General features: G+C 34.8%; 1 protein-coding gene and 2 non-coding genes across 3 annotated transcripts in view; 1 reads left to right on the forward strand and 2 right to left on the reverse strand.

Annotated features, from left to right (window-relative positions):
• Positions 1 to 23,757, forward strand: part of TEX11 (testis expressed 11) — a 265,819-nt gene that overhangs the window by 214,673 nt on the left and 27,389 nt on the right. The window contains exons 25-27 of the mRNA XM_061137613.1: positions 7,237 to 7,386; positions 9,019 to 9,127; positions 10,079 to 10,199. Coding sequence (XP_060993596.1) covers positions 7,237 to 7,386; positions 9,019 to 9,127; positions 10,079 to 10,199 — 380 coding nt within the window. The remainder of the gene's footprint in view (positions 1 to 7,236; positions 7,387 to 9,018; positions 9,128 to 10,078; positions 10,200 to 23,757) is intronic.
• LOC133053333 (small nucleolar RNA U2-30) lies at positions 8,285 to 8,354 on the reverse strand. The gene has a single exon (XR_009692248.1). It is a non-coding gene; the product is annotated as a small nucleolar RNA U2-30 (small nucleolar RNA).
• Positions 8,509 to 8,588, reverse strand: LOC133053334 (small nucleolar RNA U2-19). Its single transcript, XR_009692249.1, has one exon. It is a non-coding gene; the product is annotated as a small nucleolar RNA U2-19 (small nucleolar RNA).

Raw genomic sequence — 23,757 nt, forward strand, 5'->3', positions numbered from 1 at the left:
GTGGAGAAAAGGGAACCCTCTTATACTGTTGGTGGGAATGCAAACTAGTACAGCCGCTATGGAAAACAGTGTGGAGACTTCTTAAAAAACTGGAAATAGAACTGCCATATGACCCAGCAATCCCACTTCTGGGCATACACACTGAGGAAACCAGATCTGAAAGAGACACGTGCACCCCAATGTTCATCGCAGCACTGTTTATAATAGCCAGGACATGGAAGCAACCTAGATGCCCATCAGCAGATGAATGGATAAGGAAGCTGTGGTACATATACACCATGGAATATTACTCAGCCGTTAAAAAGAATTCATTTGAACCAGTCCTAATGAGATGGATGAAACTGGAGCCCCTTATACAGAGTGAAGTAAACCAGAAAGATAAAGAACATTACAGCATACTAACACATATATATGGAATTTAGAAAGATGGTAACGATAACCCTATATGCAAAATAGAAAAAGAGACACAGATGTACAGAACAGACTTTTGAACTCTGTGGGAGAAGGTGAGGGTGGGATATTTCAAAAGAACAGCATGTATACTATCTATGGTGAAACAGATCACCAGCCCAGGTGGGATGCATGAGACAAGTGCTCGGGCCTGGTGCACTGGGAAGACCCAGAGGAATCGGGTGGAGAGGGAGGTGGGAGGGGGGATCGGGATGGGGAATACGTGTAAATCTATGGCTGATTCATATCAATGTATGACAAAACCCACTGCAATGTTGTGAAGTAATTAGCCTCCAACTAATAAAAATAAAATAAAATAAATAAAAAAATATGGGTCAGTATCTTAAATGATAAATACAAAAATCTTAAACAAAATGTGAGAAAATTGAATTCAGCAATATGTAAAAAGAATAATACATTATAACCAAGTAAGATTTGTCCTAGGAATTCAACATTTAAAAAAATTATACAGGAGGAATTCTCTGGTGGTCCAGTGGCTAAGACTTGGTTCCAATGCAGAGGGCCTAGGTTTGATCCCTGGTGAGGGAAGTAGATCCCATATGCTACAACTAAAGATACAACATGCCACAACTAAGACCTGGTGTAGCCAAACAAATAAATAAATGTTTTAAAAAATTCTATAGATACACACATGCACACATGTAAACTGGTTTTCTATATGTGTGTTTTATTTTAAATAAAGTTTTAAAAATAAATGAATTTGGAATTTTGCTGGGTACAGGTCAATAGACAAAAATTAATTGTATTTCTGTGTACTAATAGGAAATAATTGGAAAATGAACTTTTACACATTTATTTTTAATAGCATCAGTTCAGTTTAGTCGCTCAGTCATGTCCGACTCTTTGCGACCCCATGAACCGCAGCATGCCAGGCCTCCCTGTCCATCACTAACTCCCGGAGTCCACCCAAACCCATGTCCATTGAGTCGGTGATGCCATCCAACCATCTCATCCTATGTCGTCCCCTTCTCCTCCTGCCCTCAATCTTTCCCAACATCAGGGTCTTTTCAAATGAGTCAGCTCTTCACATCAGGTGGCCAGAGTATTGGAGTTTCAGCTTCAGCATCAGTCCTTCCAATGAATACCCAGGACTGATTTCCTTTGGGATGGACTGGTTGGATCTCCTTGCAGTCCAAGGGACTCTTAAGAGTCTTCTCCAACACCACAGTTCAAAAAGCATCAGTTCTTCGGCACTCAGCTATAGTCCAACTCTCACATCCATACATGACTACTGGAAAAACCATAGCCTTGACTAGAGGGACCTTTGTTGACAAAGTAATGTCTCTACTTTTTAATATGCTGTCTAGGTTGGTCATAACTTTCCTTCCAAGGAGTAAGCATCTTTTTTTTCCCCCATTTATATTTTATTAGTTGGAGGCTAATTACTTTACAATATTGTAATGGTTTTTGCCATACATTGACATGAATCAGCCATGGATAATTTCATGGCTGCAATCACCATCTGCATCAAAATCCATCAAATGTCTAGTAATAACTCTAATAGAAGATGCAGAAGATCTCCACACTAAAAGCTACAAAATAGTGAAACATTGCTGAGAGAAATTTTAAAGGTCTAAATAAATGAAGCCTGTGTTCATGGACTGGAAAACTCAGTATTGTTAAGATATCAGTTTTCCCAGTTTGATCAGTTAGATTCAAGACAATCCTAATCCAGATACCAGCTGATTTACTTCTGAAAATTGACACGATGATATTAAAATTTCTATATAGATGCAAAGGATGATCTTTGAATAGTTGAATCAGATCTGAAGACTTACACCACAGAATATTTTTTTTGTGCCACAGAATTTTTGTTATTGTTTTTCAGTTGCTAAGTCATGTCCAACTCTTTGTGACCCCTTGGACTACAGCATACCAGGCTCTCCTGTCCTTCACTGTCTCCCAGAGTTATCACACCACAGAATATGGAGTCCAGAAATAGTGTCACACATGTTTGTTTATGACAAAATTGTGCCCAGTGGTATTCAATAGGGAAGAATTTTTTTCCACAATAAATGGTGCTGGTACAATTAGATACTCATGATTTTTAAAAAATGAACCTTGACCCCTCCTTTACACCATACAAAAACATCGATTTGAAATGGATTACCAATAAGTTTTCTAAAATGAAACCTGGGAGAATATCTTTATTACCTTGGAGATACACACACAAAAAAAACTACCAACCATAAAAGAAAATATTGATAAAGTGGTCTTCATTCAAATCCCTGCTTTGAGTCTTCAGCAATGTATTCTCTGTTTCATTAAAAAAGTATTTGGGAAAAAAAGATACCAATGTTAGTGAGGATGGGAAGTACCTGGAGCTCTGATTCATTGCTGGTAGAAATGTACATTGGTACAACCGCTTTGGAAAATTGGCAATGTCTGCTAAAACTATACATGCTTCTATCCTAGCAGTGACCCAACAATCCCACTCCTAGATGTATATTCGGTTGAAATGAGTATATCTGTTTACCATAATATGTACCAAAAAATGTTCAAGATAGCTCTATTTATAAGAGGTAAAGATTTAAAACAACCCCAGTAACCATCAATAGGAAGATGGATTAAATAAGCTGTGGTATATTCATACAGTGGAATACTACAAAGCAGTAAAAGGAATGAATACCACAGACATTATGAGCAAAAGAAGTCAGACACAAGGGAATGTTACAGAGTATAAAGTCATTTTTTAATATAACTTTTTTGTAATATAATTCAAATCATATGCCATACAGTTCCTAATAGTGGATTTAGTATATTCACAGATATGTGCAGCCACCATCAACAGTCAACTTTAGAATATTTTATCACCTCAAAAAGAAACTCTGTACTCAATTAGGTTCTGTACCCAATTAGGCTTCCCTGGTGGCTCAGTGGTAAAGAATCCAATGGTAAAGTGGTAAAGAATACAATGCGGGAGACCTGGGTTTGATCCCTGGGTTGGGAAGATCCCCTGGAGAAGGGAACGGCTACCCACTCCAATGTTCTGGCCTGGAGAATTCCATGGACTGTATAGTCGCAAGGAGTTGGACTTGACTGAGCGACTTTCACTTTCCATCACATCCCCATCCCTACATTCACCCTGCCAGAAGTGCTAAGCAACCACTAACCTACTTTGTGTCTCTATAGATTTGCATATTTTGGACATTTCATACAAATGGAATCACATAATATGTGGACTTTTTGTGACTACATTCTTTCACTTAGCTTAGTGTTTCCAAAGTTCTCTATGTTGTGGCATGTATCAGTACTTCATTCCTGTTTTGTAATCAAATGATATTCCGTTGTATGAATACACTATATTTTGTTCACAGTTGGTAGACATTTGAGTTGTTTCCATCTTTTGGATATTATATTATGTTGTAAACATTTATGCACAGATTTTGTGGGGACATGTTTTTAATTTCTTTTAATTAAACATAACTCTATGTTTAATCATTTGAGGACCTGCCAAACCATTTTCCAAAGTGGCTGTACCATTTTATATTGTCACCAGTAGTGTTATGTAGTTGTTATTCAGTCACTAAGTCATGTCTGAATCTTTTGTGACCCCATGGACTATAGCCCGCCAGGCTCCTCTGTCCATGGGATTTCCCAGGCAAGAATATTGGAGTGGGTTGCCATTTCCCTCTTCAGGGTATCTTCCCAAACCAGGGATCAAACCTACGTCTCCTGCATTGGCAGGTGGATTCTTCACCACTAAGCTCACGATGGAATATTATTCAGCCATTAAAAAGAATGAAATTCTGCATTTGTAATGTGGATGGACCTAGAGAATATTACACTAGTGAAATAAGTCAGAAGAAGACAAATACTCTATGTTATCCCTTATATGTGGAATCTAAAAAAAGTAAACAAACCAATGTATGTAACAACAGAAACGGATTCACAGGTATAGAGAACAAACTAATGGTTACCCATGGGGAAAGTGAAGGGGTTGGAGGCAATACAGGAGTATGGGATTAACACATACAAACTACTATGTATAAAACAGACAAGTAGCAAGGATATGTTGTATAGCACAGTGAAATATAGCCATTGTTTTGTAATAACTTCAAATTGAATGTAGCCTATGAAAATATTGAATCACTATGTTGTACACCTAAAACTAACAATATTGTAAACCAGCTATGCTGCAATTTTATCTTTTTTATTAAACTTTTTATTTTGTATTGGAATATAACCAATTAACAGTGTTGTGATAGTTTCAGGTGGATAGCAAAGGGACTCAGCCATGCGTATATATGTATCCATTCTCCCCCAAACTCTCTTCCATCCAGGCTTCTACATAACATTGACCAGAGTTCCCTGTGCCATACAGTAGGTCCTTGTTGGTTATCCATTTTATTTTTTCAGTTTTTTCTTTTTAAAAAATTTGTTTATTTTTAATTGGAGGATAATTGCTTTACAGTATTGTGTTGGTTTCTGCCATCCATCAACATGAATCAGCCATAGGTATCTATATGTCCCCTCCCACTTAAGTCTCCATCCCACCCCTCTAGGTTATTACAGAGCACCTGATTTGAGCTCCCTGCACCATACAGTAAATTTCCAGTGGCTATCTAATTTTACATATGGTAATACATATTTTCAATGCTACTCTCTCAATTCATCCCATTTCCCCACCCCCCATATCCACAAATCTGTTCTCTATGTCTGTGTCTGTGTCTCCATTGCTGCCTTGCAGGTAGGTTCATCAGTACCATCTTTCTAGATTCCATATGTATACATTACTATATGATATTTGTCTCTCTTTTTCTTACTTACTTCACTCGTATAATATATAACACTGTGTACATGGCCATTACAAACCCCCTATCCCTTCCCCCATCCTTCCCCCGGCAATCATAAGTTTATTCTCTAAGTCTATGATTCTGTTTCTTATGCTTCAGTTTTTTTTTAAATGTACTTTCAAATAATCAAATGGATCAAAGAGAAATTCATAGGGGAAGTTAGAAATAGTTTGAAGGAAGTAAATGAAAGCACAGCATATAAAAATTTGGAGGTACAGCTGAAGTAGTGTTTAGACAAAAGTTTGTAGAATTAAATGCCTCAATTAGAAAAAGATCTTAAATAATCTAAGCCTTCACCTTAAAAAACCAGGGAAAAATGATCAAATTGAACCAAATTAAGCAGAATGAAAGGAATAATATAAGAAGAAGTCAATAAGATTTAAAACAGGAAACAATAGATAAAATTGATGAAAACAAAAGCTGTTTTGTTGTTGCTGTTTGTCAACACAGTTGAGAAACCTCTAGCCAGGCATATCAAGACACAAATTAACAATGTCAAGAATGATCGTGTAGATATCACTGCAGATCCTACAGACATTAAAAAAAGATAACAAGGGAATATTATGAACAAATTTATGCCCATTAATTTTAAGGGTTAGATGAGACTGACAAATTCGTTTGAAAGTCAAACTACCAAAACTCCCACAAAAAGAAACAGATAACTTGAATTGTCCTATACCCATTGAATTCATAGTTTAAAATCTAACAGATTTTAACCAAGTGAGGTTTGTCCTGGTTTCAACATTATAAACTCAGTTAATTCACCATATCAACAGATTAAGTGACAAGATTCAATATCCATTTATTATAGAAACTCTCAACTAAACAGGAATAGTAGGAAAGTTCCTTAACCTGATAAAAGCCATCCATAAAAAATAAAACTTACAGCTAATGTCATTTTAATGATGAAAGACAGAATACTTCCCCTCTAAGGACATAAACAAGTCAAGAATATCTAGTCTCACTACTCCTGGTCATCATCATCCTGGTGGTTCTAACCAATGCAATAAGGCAAGCAAAAGAGTGGGAAAAGATGTGTAGAGTGAAAAAGATCAAATAAAACTATCTATTTTCAGAGGACACATAATTCTCTATATAGAAAGTCCAAAGAATCTATCAAAAGAATTACAGGAACTAGTAAATGAATTAAGCAAGTCACAGGATACAGGTCAATATTCAAAAGATGGTTATAGTTCTACATGCTGTCACTGATGTTCAATAATAAAAATAACTATCAGTAGTGATAGAAGTCAAAATAGTTGTTAACTCTGCAAAGGTGGTATTAACTGGAAAGGAGCACGAGTGTTGGAAGTGTTCTATATCATGATTTGGGTAGTGGTTATATGGGTTTTAACAGACATAAAAATTCACTGTTTTAAGATTAAAAATTCACACATTTAAGATTAATGCACTTGTTTATCATATATATGGTATACTTCAAAACTTTTGAAAATGGTCAGTCTAATAAGGGTGATTGGAAACCAACTCACATAGTATGATATATGCCACCTGATACAAGATTCTGCCCATGGTGATAACCAAGAAATAAATGTTATTGACTGACTAAGTGAAACAGTTTGGAAACTTTTGCTTACTTAGTTGAAAATAAAACTACAGTTGTTTTATATTGCACTGGATCTTCTGGTTAACTCAGTCATTAAAGTAAGGCAGGTAAATATTATATTTGAATTAGATAGCAGCAAGAGTTTTCCAGGCTATTTAGAAATATCATGGCAATAATTTTAGGAAATGTAGACAACTTTAGTGAATGCATTTCAGGGTGTGAAAGTATTGGTAAGTTTATAGATTTAAAAATGTAAAAGATGTATCTAAAGGAGCTGAGATAACCTCAAATTGTAAGTAGAATTAATTTTCCTCAATAGGAAAATCTCCCCAGAAGAGAGATTAGAATAGGAGGAAATAATGAAATGTAATCACAGAGAATGTTGCATTTTTGCCTCTTTCTTAGGGGACTTCTCAGGTGATCCATGCGAGACATTGCTTCTGCTGTATGAGTTTGAAGCGAGAGCCAAACTGAGTGACCCATTACTGAACCACTTCCTGGCACCAATGTGGGAACTACCTCATTTAGAAAGTAAAACATTTGAAACAATTGCAGGTAAGAGCTAAATTTGTTTTTGGAAGGCTGGTACCCATTTAAATCATAGTACATTTTTCTTTCTTCTCTCTATTCTCTCGTTCATCCAGGTGGGAAGCAATGTATCCCTATAGAACTTTGTTCTCCTTCTCTAATAGCATTCTTGAACTATTCTGTATTACAGTCATTTGTGCATTTATCTTACTCTTTATATGAAATTATAAGCTCCTTAGAATCATGAGTAATAATTACTTGCTGTACTTATAAACCCTAGCAATGTGCATTGCTCACAATAGGTGCTTATATTTATTTTGTGTAGAATCAAATAATGTAACTACACAATAGGGATAGTAGCTCAAACTTAAGAAAGTTTTGCTCAGCTAGCTAGAAATAGATAATCAGCTGCTTCGCTAATCAAAGGTGATACAATCTTAGTTATTTATTAAAGTGTACAGAGAAATATTGGTGATATTTTTAACATAATTGCCAGCCTCAAATTTTTCGTTGGGCTATAAGTGGTATTTGGGGACTCAGCCTCTGTGGGGATATACTGCAAGACATGGCCTAATTATCTTCCCTTAATATCTTTCACCCTCCTCAGGAGCCTGTATATGGCTAATAAAGGTATTGGATAGCCCCAAATGTACAAGAGTCACATTTGCCTCTCCTTATTTTGCCAAGACAGAATTTCTAGGAACGTGGAGCTGGTGGTGTATACCTTATAGCCATGTGATGGTGACCACTACTCCTTGTATAATGGAACTCCAATTCTAGAGGCCTGGTGAATGCATCTAGAAGTTTTGAGAGTTTTATCTCCTATATGTACTGTTATGCCAAGGGTTTCCCATTTTTAATATTAGATAGAAACAGTATATTATAGTATAAATCTGGGGTGTTTTTTTTTTTTTTTCATTAATTCTGAGCTCAGATCAAGTGTAGACATCTTCATAGTTATAAAGGTCTATAGTAAAACCTTTTCATCATTGCTCAGAACTGATCAGCATTTCATATACACATACCCTCAGTCCACTCTCATTCACCCACCAGTAAGTTCTCAGTTATCCACTGTCACCATTACACATTTGTGCACACACATACACATACACACACACCTTATTGTTTTAAAAACATTGTTCTTTTGCTTTTTGGAACTATAAAGATCATGCATCTGGTAAACTAAGAGGTTTTTTGATGCTCAGATTTGACTACTTTCATTATTGATCCACTTCAGTAAAAACAGATAGTGGAGAATATAAATGTGTTTTTGATTAGTACCTTTTTACTGATCTGCTTTCTGTTTTTTTCTTCATGTGCCCCTCCTTCACTTTGGCTCATAAGATTATTACTTCGCCTATATGACTATGTGCTGAGGCACAGAAACAGTAGGTTCTCTGTTGATGTTTACTGCAAAAATATATATATATACATATATAACCTAGTGATCCTACAATGTTACTCTGCCCAGAAAGTAGAAGTTATTTTTTGAAAGCCACCACAGATTCATCGTATTATGAAATTCATTTTTGGAGTTTTGTGTTGGTTTTTGTATCTGTTTCAGGTCAGTTTCATTAGAGAAAACAAGTTGTAACATAGGATGAAAACTCAGTGGATGAGATTATGATGTTCACAATCTTTTTGCTTCCCTTCTTATAGCATTAGCAATGGAAATGCCTGCATGCTATCCTTCTATTGCTCTGAGGGCCTTGAAAAAGGCTTTGTTTTTCCACAAAAGGAAAGAATCAATTGATGTTTTGAGATACAGGTTAGTAAATATAATTCAACACAGAATCCTAGCTTTTTGATAGCCAAAAGTGCTATAATCAGTGTCCCATTTGTTATCAATCATACTCAACTGACGCAAAAGATGATTGGGGTACTCTTGTAACTCCTGGACTAAAAAGTCCTCAACCCTCAGAACAGCTCCATATTTAGAGTTGTATTACAGACCGAGGCAAGGTGAAGGAATCTGGTTGTCCCAAAGGAGAAAAAGAAGGAGAAAATTACTACTTTTTGTGAGTCTTTATATATAATAAAATTATTGATTAAGTGTTGATACCTTTCTTTCAGTACTAAATATGCCAGTTGTACAGAATGGTACAAAGATTAATATAACAAGCAGCAATGTATCCACTGCTAAAATTTAACAGATACAAACATTTTGGCATATTTGCCTCATTTTTTCTAAGCACCTTTCTTTAAGGACTAATAAGTGCTGTACATAATATAAAATAATATTAATTGGAGATTTTATGTTCTCTACTCCCAGACATGGGGGGAAAATAGATATTGTGTGATTTTTCTCTGGAAAACTTCATAACAGTCTTCCTTTTCTGAGACATGAGAGACAGTTCTCCTGGAATTATTCCCAGTTTAAATCCAATTCCCTTTCCCCATTTGAGGATGTAATGAGATACTTTAAAGTGCATGTATATTAAACCAGCTCATAAAATATAGTAAACAGACAAAACTCCTTAGTTCAGGAAACTGAAAAAAAAGTGAAAGACAGCCATAGGCATAATAAAATGAAGGATTGGTCAGCCCCTTTTATATCTTCAAAAATCTGTCGTTGAGCTTGGAGGCCAGATAAAATTGAAGGAAGAACAGACGTGTTTTGAAGCTCTTAGTCTGGGATGAGGTCCAGATTTTACTTATCTCAGCCATGAAGTCAATGATTTCTTTCCTTATGGGATGAGTTTTCTCTTTTGATTTTCAGCAAATGTATGCACAGCTTGGTTAACCTCTTAGTGCCAGATGGGGTGCCGAATACAGAACTCTGTCCCATGGAAGAAATTTGGGGCAGTTTTGAAGATGCTCTGATCTTTATTAGCCACACCGTAAGTCAAACAATGATATTAAACTTTAAGCTAATTTTAAAGAACTGAGTTGTCTTGTGTATTAGAAATTACATAGAATAATGCTTTTTGATATGAGTTTTATGGTGAATAAATTAGTTTTAAAATGTGGTTACTTACTATAAAATTTCCCTGGGTTTGTGAAATGTAAATATTAACAGTTAAAAGTAGAAAATTTCTAATACAAGTGTACTATGGAATAGGTCAAAGTGTACCATCTGGCATTTTTAATTATTTTGTATTTTCAAATCTGGTAGAGTTGTTATTTCCTTGTGATGATATTAACTCTTTGGAAAAGTTTATTGTTATTCCTGCCACTTCTGAGACAGGTAATAGAGTAGAAGGAACAGTGAAGACAACCTATATTTTAGTTCCTCCTCTGTTGATTTTCTCTTCAGTGCAGGTTTAATTCAATAATTTTCAAATTAGCTTTATTAAGATGTAATTTACATACCATAAAATTCACTTATTGTTTGTGTATAATTCCGTGATTTTTAGTAAATTTATGGTTATGCAACTGTCACCATACTCCAGTTTTAGAGTACTTCCATTATCCACAGAAGTTTCCCATTGCCTGTTTGCAGTTAATCCCTGCTTCCATTTTCAGGTCCAGGGAACCACTGATCTGCTTTTTATCTCTATAGATTTTCTCTTTCTAATACTTCATATAAATGAGATCATACTTGTGACCTCTTGTATCTGGCTTCTTTCAATTTAGTTTACTGTTTTTGAGGTTCACCCATGCTGTAGCATGTATCAGCAATGAAAAGGAATGGCCTTTTTTTTTTTTTGCTGAATAAATAGAATACTATTCATCAGTATGTCACATTTTGTTCACTAGTTGGTAAATACTTTATTTGTTTCCACTTTTTGACTATAACAAATAATGCTACTATGAACATTTGTGGATAAGTCTTTGTTTTCAAGGGTTTGTTTTCAATTCTCTTGAGTATGTGAATTAATGGGTTATATGGTAACGCTCTATATTTAACTTTTTGAGGAGCTGCAATCTGTTTTCCAAAGTTGTTGATCAATTTTACGTTCCTACCAGCAGTGTATGAGGGTTCCAATTTCTTCACATCCTTATCAACACTTCGTATTGTCCATATTTTTTTATTATAGCCATCCTACTGGGTATGTAATAGTAGCGCATTGTGGTTTTTATTTGAGCTTCCTTGGTAGCTAACACTGTTGATCTTTTTTTCATGTGCTTATTGACCATTTGTTCTTTGGAAAGATACCTATTCAAGTATTTTCCCATTTTAAAAATTGGATTCTCAGTGAATTTTAAGAGTTCTTTATGTATTCTAGACACAGATCCTTTATAAAATATACTATTTGTAAGTATTATCTCCCAGTCTCTGGCTAGTCTTTTCATTTTTTAGTGGCATTATTTAAAAAGCAAATGTTCTGAAAAAAAATAAAAAGCAAATGTTCTGAATTTTGATGAAGCCCAATTTGTCATCTTTTCTTTTATGGGTCATGTTTTTAGTCATAATAAGAAGTCTTTGCCTATTCCAAATTTACAAAGATTTTCTTCTATTTTTTTCTTGTAGCTTTTATACTCATTTCTTACATGTTGGTCTATGATTCATTTTGAGTTAATTTTTGCTTATGGTGTATGAGGTAAGGGTCTGAATGGTTTCTTATTTGTTTGTTTTTGCATAAGGTTTTGCCTCCTCTGCTGTTTGACTTTAGTTTTCTCATGTAAAATGGAAATAATAACACTTTCTATTACTCCTACACTGAGGTTCTAAGGATCAACTGAAATAATAATATGTGTTGTGAACTTTAGCAGCTCATATACATGTAAGGTAGTATTGTTTTTGTAAGGGAGCTATAAAATATTAAGAAGGTTAAATGGCCTGCTTAAAGTCACACAAAAAGTCATTATTAGAGTCCATGTTAATATCCAAGGATCCTGACTTGCCCAACTGCTTCTTCATATTACAAATGTCTGCAAACCACAACAGATGGTGGAATAATATAGCAGGGTGACAACCTGGTACAAACTAGCATCATTTTACAGAAACCCAGAATTCTGGAACTATGTAATTACGGCCAGTGTGAATTTAAGTTTTAAAAAAAACTTCAGCATTGAACATTTTGGAGATATGTACATCTTTTTTTTCCTCATCTTAACTTCCTTTTGGAAGAAGAAATAATTTAATTTCTAAGCCATGAGCCTCATCTGGACCTTCAGATGTGTTTGCCATAGTAACGAATACAAACTAAAATTAAATTGTACTATAAATTCAAATTGATCAATTTCCATAGTCTCTATATAAGGCCAGAACTGCTCTGAGCATTTTGGTTTTGCCACTTTTATTCTGTCTAATGTATTACTGTTCCATCTCTCTGACTCTTGAATTGCCTGTTAGGTTAATATTTCTGTAGTTTTTTGACCAGTCTCCCATCCGTAATTGTTAATTCTCTGAAACATGATGGAATAGTTAGCTTTTTATGCACATATTTAATAACCCTCTATCTCCTTAAATAGTATATGTTGCTTTTTACTGTTTGATTGAATGTGGTGTGCACCGCTTTTGTTTTAAACGCTTGGGGAAAAAATTTGCCCTTGTTTGACTATTCTGATGACCAGTCACTCATTCATTATTTATTAAGCAGATAACCTTTATTAAGTATGTCCTTACAGTGGCAAAATGGCTGTTGCACAAACATAAAACCTCAGGCCCACAGTATCATGCTTTACATTTTACAGTGCATTCTTAACATCCATTATTTCATTTGACCACCCCACCCCCAGTAATTTTGTGAAGCAGGCAATACTGGTATTATCCTTGATTTACAAATGAGAGAATTTTTAAGATTCAAAAATGTCAAGTTACCAATTTGCCTAAGTTTGTATGACTAGTGAATGAAAGAATTAGAACTGTCTGACCTCAATTTCAGAACTCTTTCCACCAGAACACGTCTTGTTTATCTGCTCTTGCTAGGAATTTCAGTTCAGGTTGGTATTTAGTATACTTTGTGCCTAGCCCCATATCCTAAAGATTTTCTTCTCTTTTTTTAAGTTTTATGTTTTACATTTAAGTTCATAATACATTTCAAGTTAATTTTTGTATGAGTTGTGAGATTTAGGTTGATGTTCATTTTCGCCCATGATATCCAGTTGCCCTAGCACCATTTGTTGACAAGCCTGTCTTTCCTCCATTAAATTGCTTTTGTACTTTTGGCAAAAATCGGTTGGATATACTTATGTGAGTCTGTTACTGGGTTCTTCATTTTCTCTATGTGTTAATCCTTCTGCTAGTACCACACAGTCCTGATTACTATAATGTCTTAAAAGCAAGTAGAGTGATTGCACCAACTTTATTGTTCTATTGCATAATTGTTATAAGCTGTCTAGTTCCATTGCCTTTCTATATTCATTTTAGAGTAATCTTCTCTAAATCTGCAAAAATTCCTCCTGGGATTTTGATAGGAGTTGCATTAAACTGTATTTGATTCCTAGGACTGCTATAACAAATTGCCACAAACTGGGTAACTTATAATAGGAGAAATTTATTCTCTCACAGTTCTGGAGGCTAGAAATCTGAAAATCAAGATGTCAGCAGGGTGTACTCTCTCCATAGGCTCTATGGGAAGCATCCTTCTTTGCCTCTTCCTGTCTTTTGGTGGTTGCTGTCAAACCTTGGCATTCCTTGGCTTATAAATTTATCACTCCAGTCTCTGTCACCACATGGCATTCTCCCCATCTGTCTGTCTTTCTCTTTTTCTCATAAGTGCACATCCATTACTGGATTAAAGGTTCACTCTACTTCAGTATGATCTCAACTTAATTACATCTGTAGTGACCCTATTTCCAAATATGGTCATATGATGAGGTACCAGGAAGGACATGAATTTGGAGGGGGAGCTACATCCAGCCTGGTACACTTATCTATCAAGAATTGACATCTTAAATTATATGTCAGTTTGTAAAAAGAATTGATGCCTTTATTATATTGAATCTTCCAACCCATGAACAGGATATGTCTCTTCATTTATTTAGATTTTTTCTTTCTTTTACCAGCATTATATAATTTTCAACATACAAGTCCTGTATATGTGTTGTTAGATTTATTTATTTATTTTTGTGTGTGTGTGTTGTTAAATTTACATCTAAGTGTTGTGGGTTTTTTTTTTTTTAGGTTATTGTAAATGGTGTCCATGTGTTAATTTCTAGTATGAAGAAATACAATTGATTTGAAGATTCCTTAGGATTTTCTGTGTAAACAACCATCTAATCTTCAGATAGGGACAGTTTTATTTCTTACTTTCTGATCAGTATGCCTTCTCTTTCCCTTTCTTACCTTATTGCACAGACTAGAACTTTCAGCACCATGTTAGTAAGAGTGATGAAAGTAGATATTCTTGCCTTGTTCACTATCTTAGGGAGAAAACATTCAGTGTTTCATCATTAAGTATAATGTTAGCCATAGGATTTTTGTAGAGGCTCTTGATCAAGTTGAGGAAGTTCTCCCTTATTCCTTTTTTTCTGAGTTTCATGAATAAGTATCAAATTTTGTCACATGCTTTTCATGTACCAATTGATATGAGCATGTGATTTTTCTTCTTTAAACTGTTGATATGAGGGGTTATATTGACTGATTTCAAATATTAAACCAGCCTTGCATCGTTGGAATAAACCCCACGTGGTCATAGTGTAAATTCTTTTTTATATATTGCTGAATTCTGTTTGCAAGCATATTGTTAAGGTTTTTTCCTATATTCACTAGGGATATTGTTTGGTAGTTTTTTTTCCCTGTACAGTCTTTGATTTTGATATCAGAGTAATACTAGATTCATAAAATTTCATATATTTGGAAAAGATTGTGTAGAATCTATGTCAGTCTTTTCTAAATGTTTAGTAGAATTCTTCAGTTTAGCTAGAGATTCTTTCCAAGAGTTTTAAAACTAAAAATTCCATTTCCTTAATAATTATAGAGCTGTTCACATTATCTATTTTATATTGGGTGATTTGTGGTAATTTACATTTTTCAGTGAAGTGACCTGTTTCTTCTAAGTTGTCAAATTTAGGTGTATAGACTTCTTTGCATTATTATTCCTTTATTATTCTTTTGGTGCGTGCAGCATCTGTAGTGGTATCTACTGTTTTGTTTCTGATGTTTATAATTTAAATCTTCCCTTTTTTCTCTGTCACTCTTGCCTAGAGTTAGTAAATTTTATTCACCTTTTCAAAGAACCATCTCCTCCAGTGATTTTCTCTACTGACTTTGTGTTTTCAGTCTCATTAATTTATGCTCTTATCTTTATTACTTATTTCCTTCTACTTGCTTTGCATTTAGTTTGCTCTTCTTTTCTAGCTTCTTGAGATGGGAATGTAAATTAATTTGAGATTTTTCTTCTTTTTTAATGTATGCATTTAGTGCTGTAAATTTCCCTCACCATACTACTTTAGCTGTAGCCCACAAATTTTGCTATATTGTATTTTCATTTTCATTTACCTCAGTGTATTTTTTTTTATTTCCCTTGAGACTTCCTCTTTAATCCATAGATTACTTTGAAATGTATTGTTTAGTTTCTCAGTGTTTATAGATTTTCCTATTATCTTTGTTATTAAGTTCTAGTTTTGTTCCACTGTGGTCAGAGAACACAACTTGTATAATTTCAGTTATTTAAAATTTTTCAGATTTTTATGGCCCTGGATATGATCTAACTTAGCAAATGTTCCATGGGCACTTGAAAAGAATGTGTATTCTGCTGCTCTTGGGAAGAGTATTCTATAAATGTTGATTAGATCTCTCTGTTTAATGGTGTCGCCAAGTTCTTGTATATATTTCCTTATTTTCTGGCTAATTGTTCTATTATTTGTCGAGTAGACATGTTGAAATATTCGACTGTAACTGTGAAGTTGCCTAGCTCTTCTCAAGCTTACTGGTTTTTGCGTCATGTATTTTGTGACTCTTATTACATGCATACACATATATGATTGCTATATCTTCTTTGTGGATTTCACCTTTTATCATTGTATAATGTCCCTCTATATCATGAGTAATTTTCTTTGCTCTGAAATCTATAATAACTAATATTAATATTGTAACTCTTTCTAGCCTTTGATTAATGTTTACATAATAGACCTATTTCCATCCTTTTACTTTCAGCCTTCCTATTTGAAGTAAATTTTTTGTAGATAGCATATAAACAACATGTTTTTTTCATCTACTTTGCCAATCTCTCTTTTATAATGTTCCCTTTTTTATTAAAAGTTTCAGGTATACAACATTATAATTCAACATTGGCATACACTACAAAGTGTGTACCCCAAAAAGCATAGTTACCGTTTATCACCATACAGTTGGCTCCCTTGACTCCTTTTGCCCAATTCCCAGTACTCTTCCCCTCCGGTAACCACCAGTATAGTCTCTATATCTATGAATTTGTTTTGTTTTTATTTTTTAGATTCTATATATGAGTGAAATCATAGCATATTTTTTTTCTTAAGACTCACTTAACATAATATTCTCAATGCATGTTATCACAAATGGCAAGATGTATTATTTTCTATGGCTGAATAGCATTACATTGTGTGTATGTATGGAATGCTACTCAGCCATAAAAAATAATAAATGCTGCAATGAATATGGGGGTACATATATTAATATCATTTTGAATTATTGTTTCATATTGTTGGGATAAATTCCCAAAGTGGAATAGTTGTATATGTATAACATGGTAGACCTATTCTAAAGTTTTAAAATAATCTTCATACTGTTTTCCATAATAACTGCACATTCCAACCAACAGTGCACAAAGATTGTGTTTTCTCCATGTGCTCTCCAACACTTGTTGTCTTTTTGATAATAGCTATTTTAATAGATGTGAGGTAGTATCTCATTGTGATTCTGACTTTCACTTCTCTAATAATGATGTTGAGCATCATTGCATGTGCCTCTTGCACATCTGTATGTATCCTTTAGAAAAATGTCTACTCAGGTCTTCTGCCCATTTTTTTTATTTTGTTTCCTCTGCCCATTTTTAAATCAATTGGTTTTTTTTTTTTGAGTTGTATGAGTTCTTTATATATTTTTAATTTTAACCCTTTATCAGAGATATGATTTATAAATATCTTCCCCAATTCAGTAGGTTGTTTTTGTGTTTTGATGATGATTTCCTTTACTGTTAAGAAGCTTTTTAGGTTGATGTAGTCCCATTTGTTTGTCTTTTGTTTTCCTTGTCTTTGGAGACTGATCCACAAAAATATCACCAAGACTGGTATTAGTTTAACACCTATGCTTTCTTCTAGGACTTTTATGGTTTCAGGTCTTACACTCAAGTCTTTAATCCATTTTGAGTTCATTTTTGCGTATGGTGTAAGATAGTGGTCTAGTTTCACTCTATTGCATGTGGCTGTCCAGTATTCTCAATGCCACTTATTGAAAAGACTGTCCTTTCTCCATTCTTTGCTCCTTTGTTGTAAATTGTCTATGGTGGTTTGGTGGTTTAGTCGCTAAGTTGTATCTGACTCTTGCGACCCCATGAACTGTAACCCGCCAAGCTCCTCTGTCCATTGATTTTCCAGGCAAGAATGCTGGAGTGGATTGCCATTTCCTTCTCCAGGGGATCTTCCCAACCCAGGAATCGAACCTGGGTCTCCTGCATTGCAGGCAGATTCTTTACCGACTGAACTATGAGGGAAGCCCAAATTGTCTATATTGGTGAATTATTACTGGGCTGTCAAATCTGTTGCATTGATCTGTGTGTCGTTTTGTTCCAGGACCATACTATTTAATTATTACCACTTTATTGTATACTTTGAAATCAGGAAGTGGTATACCTCCAGCTTTGTTTTTCTTTCTCAAGATTGTTTTGGCTGTTCAGGATTGTTTTGTGGTTCCATACAAATTTTAAAATTTTTTCCAGTTGTGTGAAATGTGCCATTAGAATTTTGATAGGGACTGCATTGAATCTGAAGATTGCTTGGGTGTTATGGACATTTTAACAATATTAATTCTTCCATTCTATGAGCATGGATTTGCTTATCTTCAGTTTCTTTCATTAGGATCTTATACTTTTCAGGGTACACTTCTTTCACTTCCTTGGTTAAATTTATTTGTAGGTATCTTACTCTTTTTGATGCAATTGTATATAGGATTGTTTCCTTAATTTCTCTTTCTGACAGTTTATTATTAGTGTATAGAAATACCACAGATTTCTGTATATTAATTTTTTATCCTGTAACTTTACTGAATTCATTTATTAGCTCCAACAGTTTTTTGATGCAATCTTTAGGGTTTTCTATATAGTATCGTGATCTGCAAATCATGGGTTTTACTTCTTTCTTTCTGATTTGGATGAATTTTATTTCTTTTTCTTGCCTAGTTGCTCTGGATAAGACATCCAAAACTATGTCGTATAAAAGAGGTGAGAGTGGACATCCTTATTTTGTTTCTGATCTTTGAGGAGAAGCTTTTAGCTTTTTGTTATTGAGTATGATGTTAGTTGTGGTTTTCTCATCAGTTCAGTTCAGTTGCTGAGTCGTGTCTGACTCTTTTAGACCACATGGACTGCAGCATGCCAGGCCTCCCTGTCCATCACAAACTCCCGGAGTTGACTCAAACTCATGTCCATTGAGTCGGTGATACCATCCAACCATCTCATCCTCTGTCATCCCCTTCTTCTCCCACCTTCAATCTTTCCCAGCATCAGGGTCTTTTCAAATGAGTCAGCTCTTCGCATCAGGTGGCCAAAGTATTAGAATTTCAGCTTCAGCGTCAGTCCTTCCAATGAACACCCAGAACTGATCTCCTTTAGGATGGACTGGTTGGATCTCCTTGCAGTCCAAGGGACTCTCAAGAGTCTTCTCCAACACCACAGTTCAAAAGCATCAATTCTTCAGTGCTCAGCTTTCTTTAAGGTCCAACTCTCACATCCATACATGACTACTGGAAAAACCATAGCCTTGACTAGACGGACCTTTGTTGACAAGGTAATGTCTCTGCTTTTTAATAGGCTGTCTAGGTTGGTCATAACTTTCCTTCCAAGGAGTAAGCCTCTTTTAATTTCATGGCTGCAATCACTATCTTCAGTGATTTTGATGGGCTCAATAAAGGACAGAAATGGTATGGACCTAACAGAAGCAGAAGATATGAAGAGGAGGTGGCAAGAATACACAGGAAGAACTGCACAAAAAAGATCTTCACAACCCAGATACTCATGATGGTGTGATCACTCACCTAGAACCAGACATCCTGGAATGTGAAGTCAAGTGGGCCTTAGGAAGCATTGCTTACTAACAAAGCTAGTGGAGGTGATGGAATTCCAGTTGAGCTATTTCAAATCCTAAAAGATGATTCTGTGAATTTGCTGTGTCAGCAAATTTGGAAAACTCAGCAGTGGCCACAGGACTGAAAAAGGTCAGTTTTCATTCCAATCCCTAAGAAAGGCAATGCCAAAGAATGCTCAAACTACCGCATAATTGCACTCATCTCACACGCTAGCAAAGTAATACTCAAAATTTTCCAAGCCAGGGTTCAACAATACGTGAACCATGAACTTCCAGATGTTCAAGCTGGTTTTAGAAAAGGCAGAGGAACCAGAGATCAAATTGCCAACATTTGCTGGATCATCGAAAAAGCAAGACGGTGTCAGAAAAACATCTGTTTCTGCTTTATTGACTATGCCAAAGCCTTTGACTGTGTGGATCACAATAAACTGTGGAAAATTTTGAAAAAGATGGGAATACCAGACCACCTGACCTGCCTCTTGAGAAATCTGTATGCAGGTCAGGAAGCAACAATTAGAACTGGACATGGAACAACAGACTGGCTCCAAATAGGGAAAGGAGTATGTCAAGGCTGTATATTGTCACCCTGCTTATTTAACTTATATGCAGAGTACATCATGAGAAACGCTGGGCTGGAGGAAGCACAAGGTGGAATCAAGATTGCTGGGAGAAATATCAATAACCTCAGATACGCAGATGACACCACCCTTATGGCAGAAAGTGAAGAAGAACTAAAGAGCCTCTTGATGAAAGTGAAAGAGGAGAGTGAAAAAGTTGGCTTAAAATTCAGCATTCAGAAAACTAAGATCATGGTTTTGTCATATATGGCTTTTATTATGTTGAGGCACATTCCCTTGCTACCCACTTTTTTGAGCTTTCATCATAAGTGGATGTTGAATTTGATCAAATGCTTTTTCTGCATCTACTGAGATGATGATACAATTTTTATCCTTCATTTTGTTATATGGTATATCATATTTGTTGATTTGCAGGTATTGAACCATCTTTGCATCCCTGGAATAAATCCCACTTAACCATGGTGTATGATTCTTTTAATGAATTGTTGACTTTGGTTTGCTACTGTTTTGTTGAGAATTTTTGCGTCTGTTCATCAGCAATATTAGCTTGTAATTTTCTTTTCTTGTGGTGTTCTTGTTTGGTTTCGGTATCAGGGTAATGCTGGCCTCATAAAATGTATTTGAAAATGTTCCCTCTTCTTTAATTTTTTGGCAGAGTTTGAGAAGGATAGGTAGTAAATCTTTAATTTTTAGAAGCATTTACCAGGGAAGCCATTCCATCCTGAACTTTTGTTTTTTGGGAGGTATTTGATTACTGATCTGATCTCCTTTACTAGTAATTGGTCTATTCAGGTTTTCTATTTCTTCATGATTCAGTCTTGGTAGGTTGTATGCTTCTAGGAATTGGCCCATTACTTCTAGATTGTCCAATTTGTTGACTTATAATTTTTCATATTATTCTCTTATGATCCTTTGTATTTCAGTAGTATCAATTATAACTTTTTTTTTATTAATTATAACTTTTTCATTTCTGATTTTATCTATTTGAGCCCTCTTTTTTTTTTTGGTTAGTCTAAACTAAAGACTTGTCAATTTTGTCTTCTCAAAGAACCAGCTCTTGGGTGTGTTGATCTTTTCTATTATCTTTTTAGTCTTTACTTCATTTATTTCTGCTCTGATCTTTATTATTTCCTTCTTTCCACTAGTTTTGGTTTTCATTTGTTCTTTTTTCTCTGGTTTCTTTACATGTAAATTTAGTTTGTTTATTTGAGATTTTTCTTGTTTCTTGAGGTAGACCTGCATTGCTATGAACCTCTTTCTTGGAACAACTTTTGCTCTATCCTATAGGTTTTGGTATGTGATGTTTATGTTTGGGTTGTTTTTTTTTTTTTTTTTTGGTATATTTTGACTTCTCTTTTGATTTCTTCAAAGGCCAGTTGGTTTTTCAGTAGCATGTTGTTTTATATCCATATCTTTGTGGTTTTTCTGGTTTCTTCTTGTAATTGATCTTGAGTTTTTTATGGTCAGAATGGAGAAGGAAATGCAACCCACTCCAGTATTCTTGCCTAGTGGGCTGCTGTCCATGGGGTCGCACAGAGTCAGACATGACTGAAGCGACTTAGCATGCATGCATGCATTGGAGAAGGAAATGGCAACCCACTCCAGTATTCTTGCCTGGAAAATCCCAGGGACAGAGGAGCCCAGTGGGCTGCCATCTGTGTGGTTGCACAGAGTCAGATATGACTGAAGCGACTTAGCAGCAGCAGCAACATGGTCAGAGTAGATACTTGATATGATTACAGTCTTCTTAAATTTATTGAGACTTGTTTTATGGCCTAATATGTGATCTATCCTGGAGAATGTTGCATGTGCACTTGAGAAGACTATTCTGCTGCTTTTGGATGGAGTGTTTATATGTCCATTAAGTCCATTGGACTAAAGTGTCATTAAGGCCAATATTTTCTCATTGATTTTCTGTCTGGATGATCCATCCCTTGCTGTAAGTGAGGTGTTAAAATCCTCTACTATTATTGGATTGTTTTCAGTTTCTCCCTTTAGGTTCATTAATATTTGATTTACATATTTTGGTGCTTCTGTTTTAGGTGTGCATATATTTATAATGCTTTATATCTTTCTGAACTGACCTCTTTATCATTATGTAGTGCCCTTGTTTTTCTTTTATTATAGTTTTTATTTTGAAGTTTGTTTTGTCTGATTTGAGTATAGCTACACTACCTTTCTTTGGTTTCTTTTGCATGGAATATCTTTTTCCATCCCTCCACACTGCCTGTGTATGTCCTTAGTTCTGAAGTGAATCTCTTGTAGATAGCATGTAGATAGTTCCTGTTTTTCAATCCATTCAGCCACTCTGTGTATTTTATTGTGAGTGTTTCACATGTACCTTTAAAGTAATTATTTTTAGGTATGTACTTACTGCTATTTTGTTAATTATTTCCTATTTCGTTTTGTAGTTTCTCTCTCTCCCTTTCTTCTTCTCTTTCTCTCTTCCCTTGTGCTTTAGTGGCTTTCTTTAATGTTTCTTTTGAGTGTTTCCTATAATTTTTTTCTTCATGGTTACCATGAGGTTCATATATAACAGTCTGTGTATATACCAGTTTTTTGTAAGTTGATAGTAAATTAACATTAAACTCATTCCAAAGCTTTTCATTTTTGCTCCATCCTTTACAAGTTTTATATTTTTGATGGCACCTTTTATGTATTTTCATTTTATGCATCCCTTAACTAAGTATTGTAATTATAGTTAATTTTACTGCTTTTGTCTTTTAACCTTCATATTTTCTTCATAAGTGATTGATCTACTACTTTTACTATACATTTACCTTTTTCCAGTAAGTGTTACTTTTATATGTTTTCTTATTATCAATTACTGCCTTTTTTAGCTTAGAGAAATTTCTTTAACATTTCTTGTGAGGCATTCTTAGTGATGATGAATTCCTAAAAGAGTTAAAGCTTTTGCTTATCTGCAAATCTCTTAATGACTCCCTCAATTCTGAGTGATAACCTTGCTGGGTAGAAAATTCATGGTTGAAAACTTTTTCCTTTTGGCACTTTCAATATGTCTTGCCACTTCCTTCTGACTTGTAAATTATCTGCTGAAATATCTGCTGATAGTCTTATGTGGTTTCCCTTGAACATAATAAGTTGTTTTTCCTCTTGCTGCTTATAAGATTCTCTCTTATAAAAAGTTATCCTTAATTTTACCATTTTAATTATACTGTGTCTTGGCGTGGTTTTCTTTGGGTTCATCTTATTTGTAACTCTCTGGGTTTTCTGGACCTAGATGTCTGTTTCCTCTCCCAGATGGGGGTTGTTTTCAGCCATTGTTTCTTCAAGTAATTTTTCTGGCCCTTCTCTCTCTTCTCCTTCTGGGACCCCTTTAATGTGACTAATAATATTCTTGATGTTATCCAAGAGGTCCCTTAAAATATCTTTACTTTTTTTTTTAAATTCATTTTTTAAATTCATTTTTCATTTTGTTGCTCTAAGTGATTTCCATTACTTTACCTTCCAGCTCACTAATTTGCTGTTAAACCCCTGAAGTGCATTTTTAGCTCAGTTATAACTTCTGTTTGGTTCTTTCTTATTTTCTTCTCTATTTCCTTATATTTTCTTCTCTATTATTCTCCTGAGTTTGGTGAGAATCTTTGTGACCATTACTTTGATCACTTTATTAGGTAGATTGTTTATGTACTTTTCATTAAAATCTTTTTCTGGGGATTTGGTCTTTGGCTTGGAACATATTCTTCTGTAT

The sequence above is a fragment of the Dama dama genome, chromosome X, assembly GCF_033118175.1.
Source record: "Dama dama isolate Ldn47 chromosome X, ASM3311817v1, whole genome shotgun sequence".
Taxonomy (NCBI): Eukaryota; Metazoa; Chordata; class Mammalia; order Artiodactyla; family Cervidae; genus Dama; species Dama dama.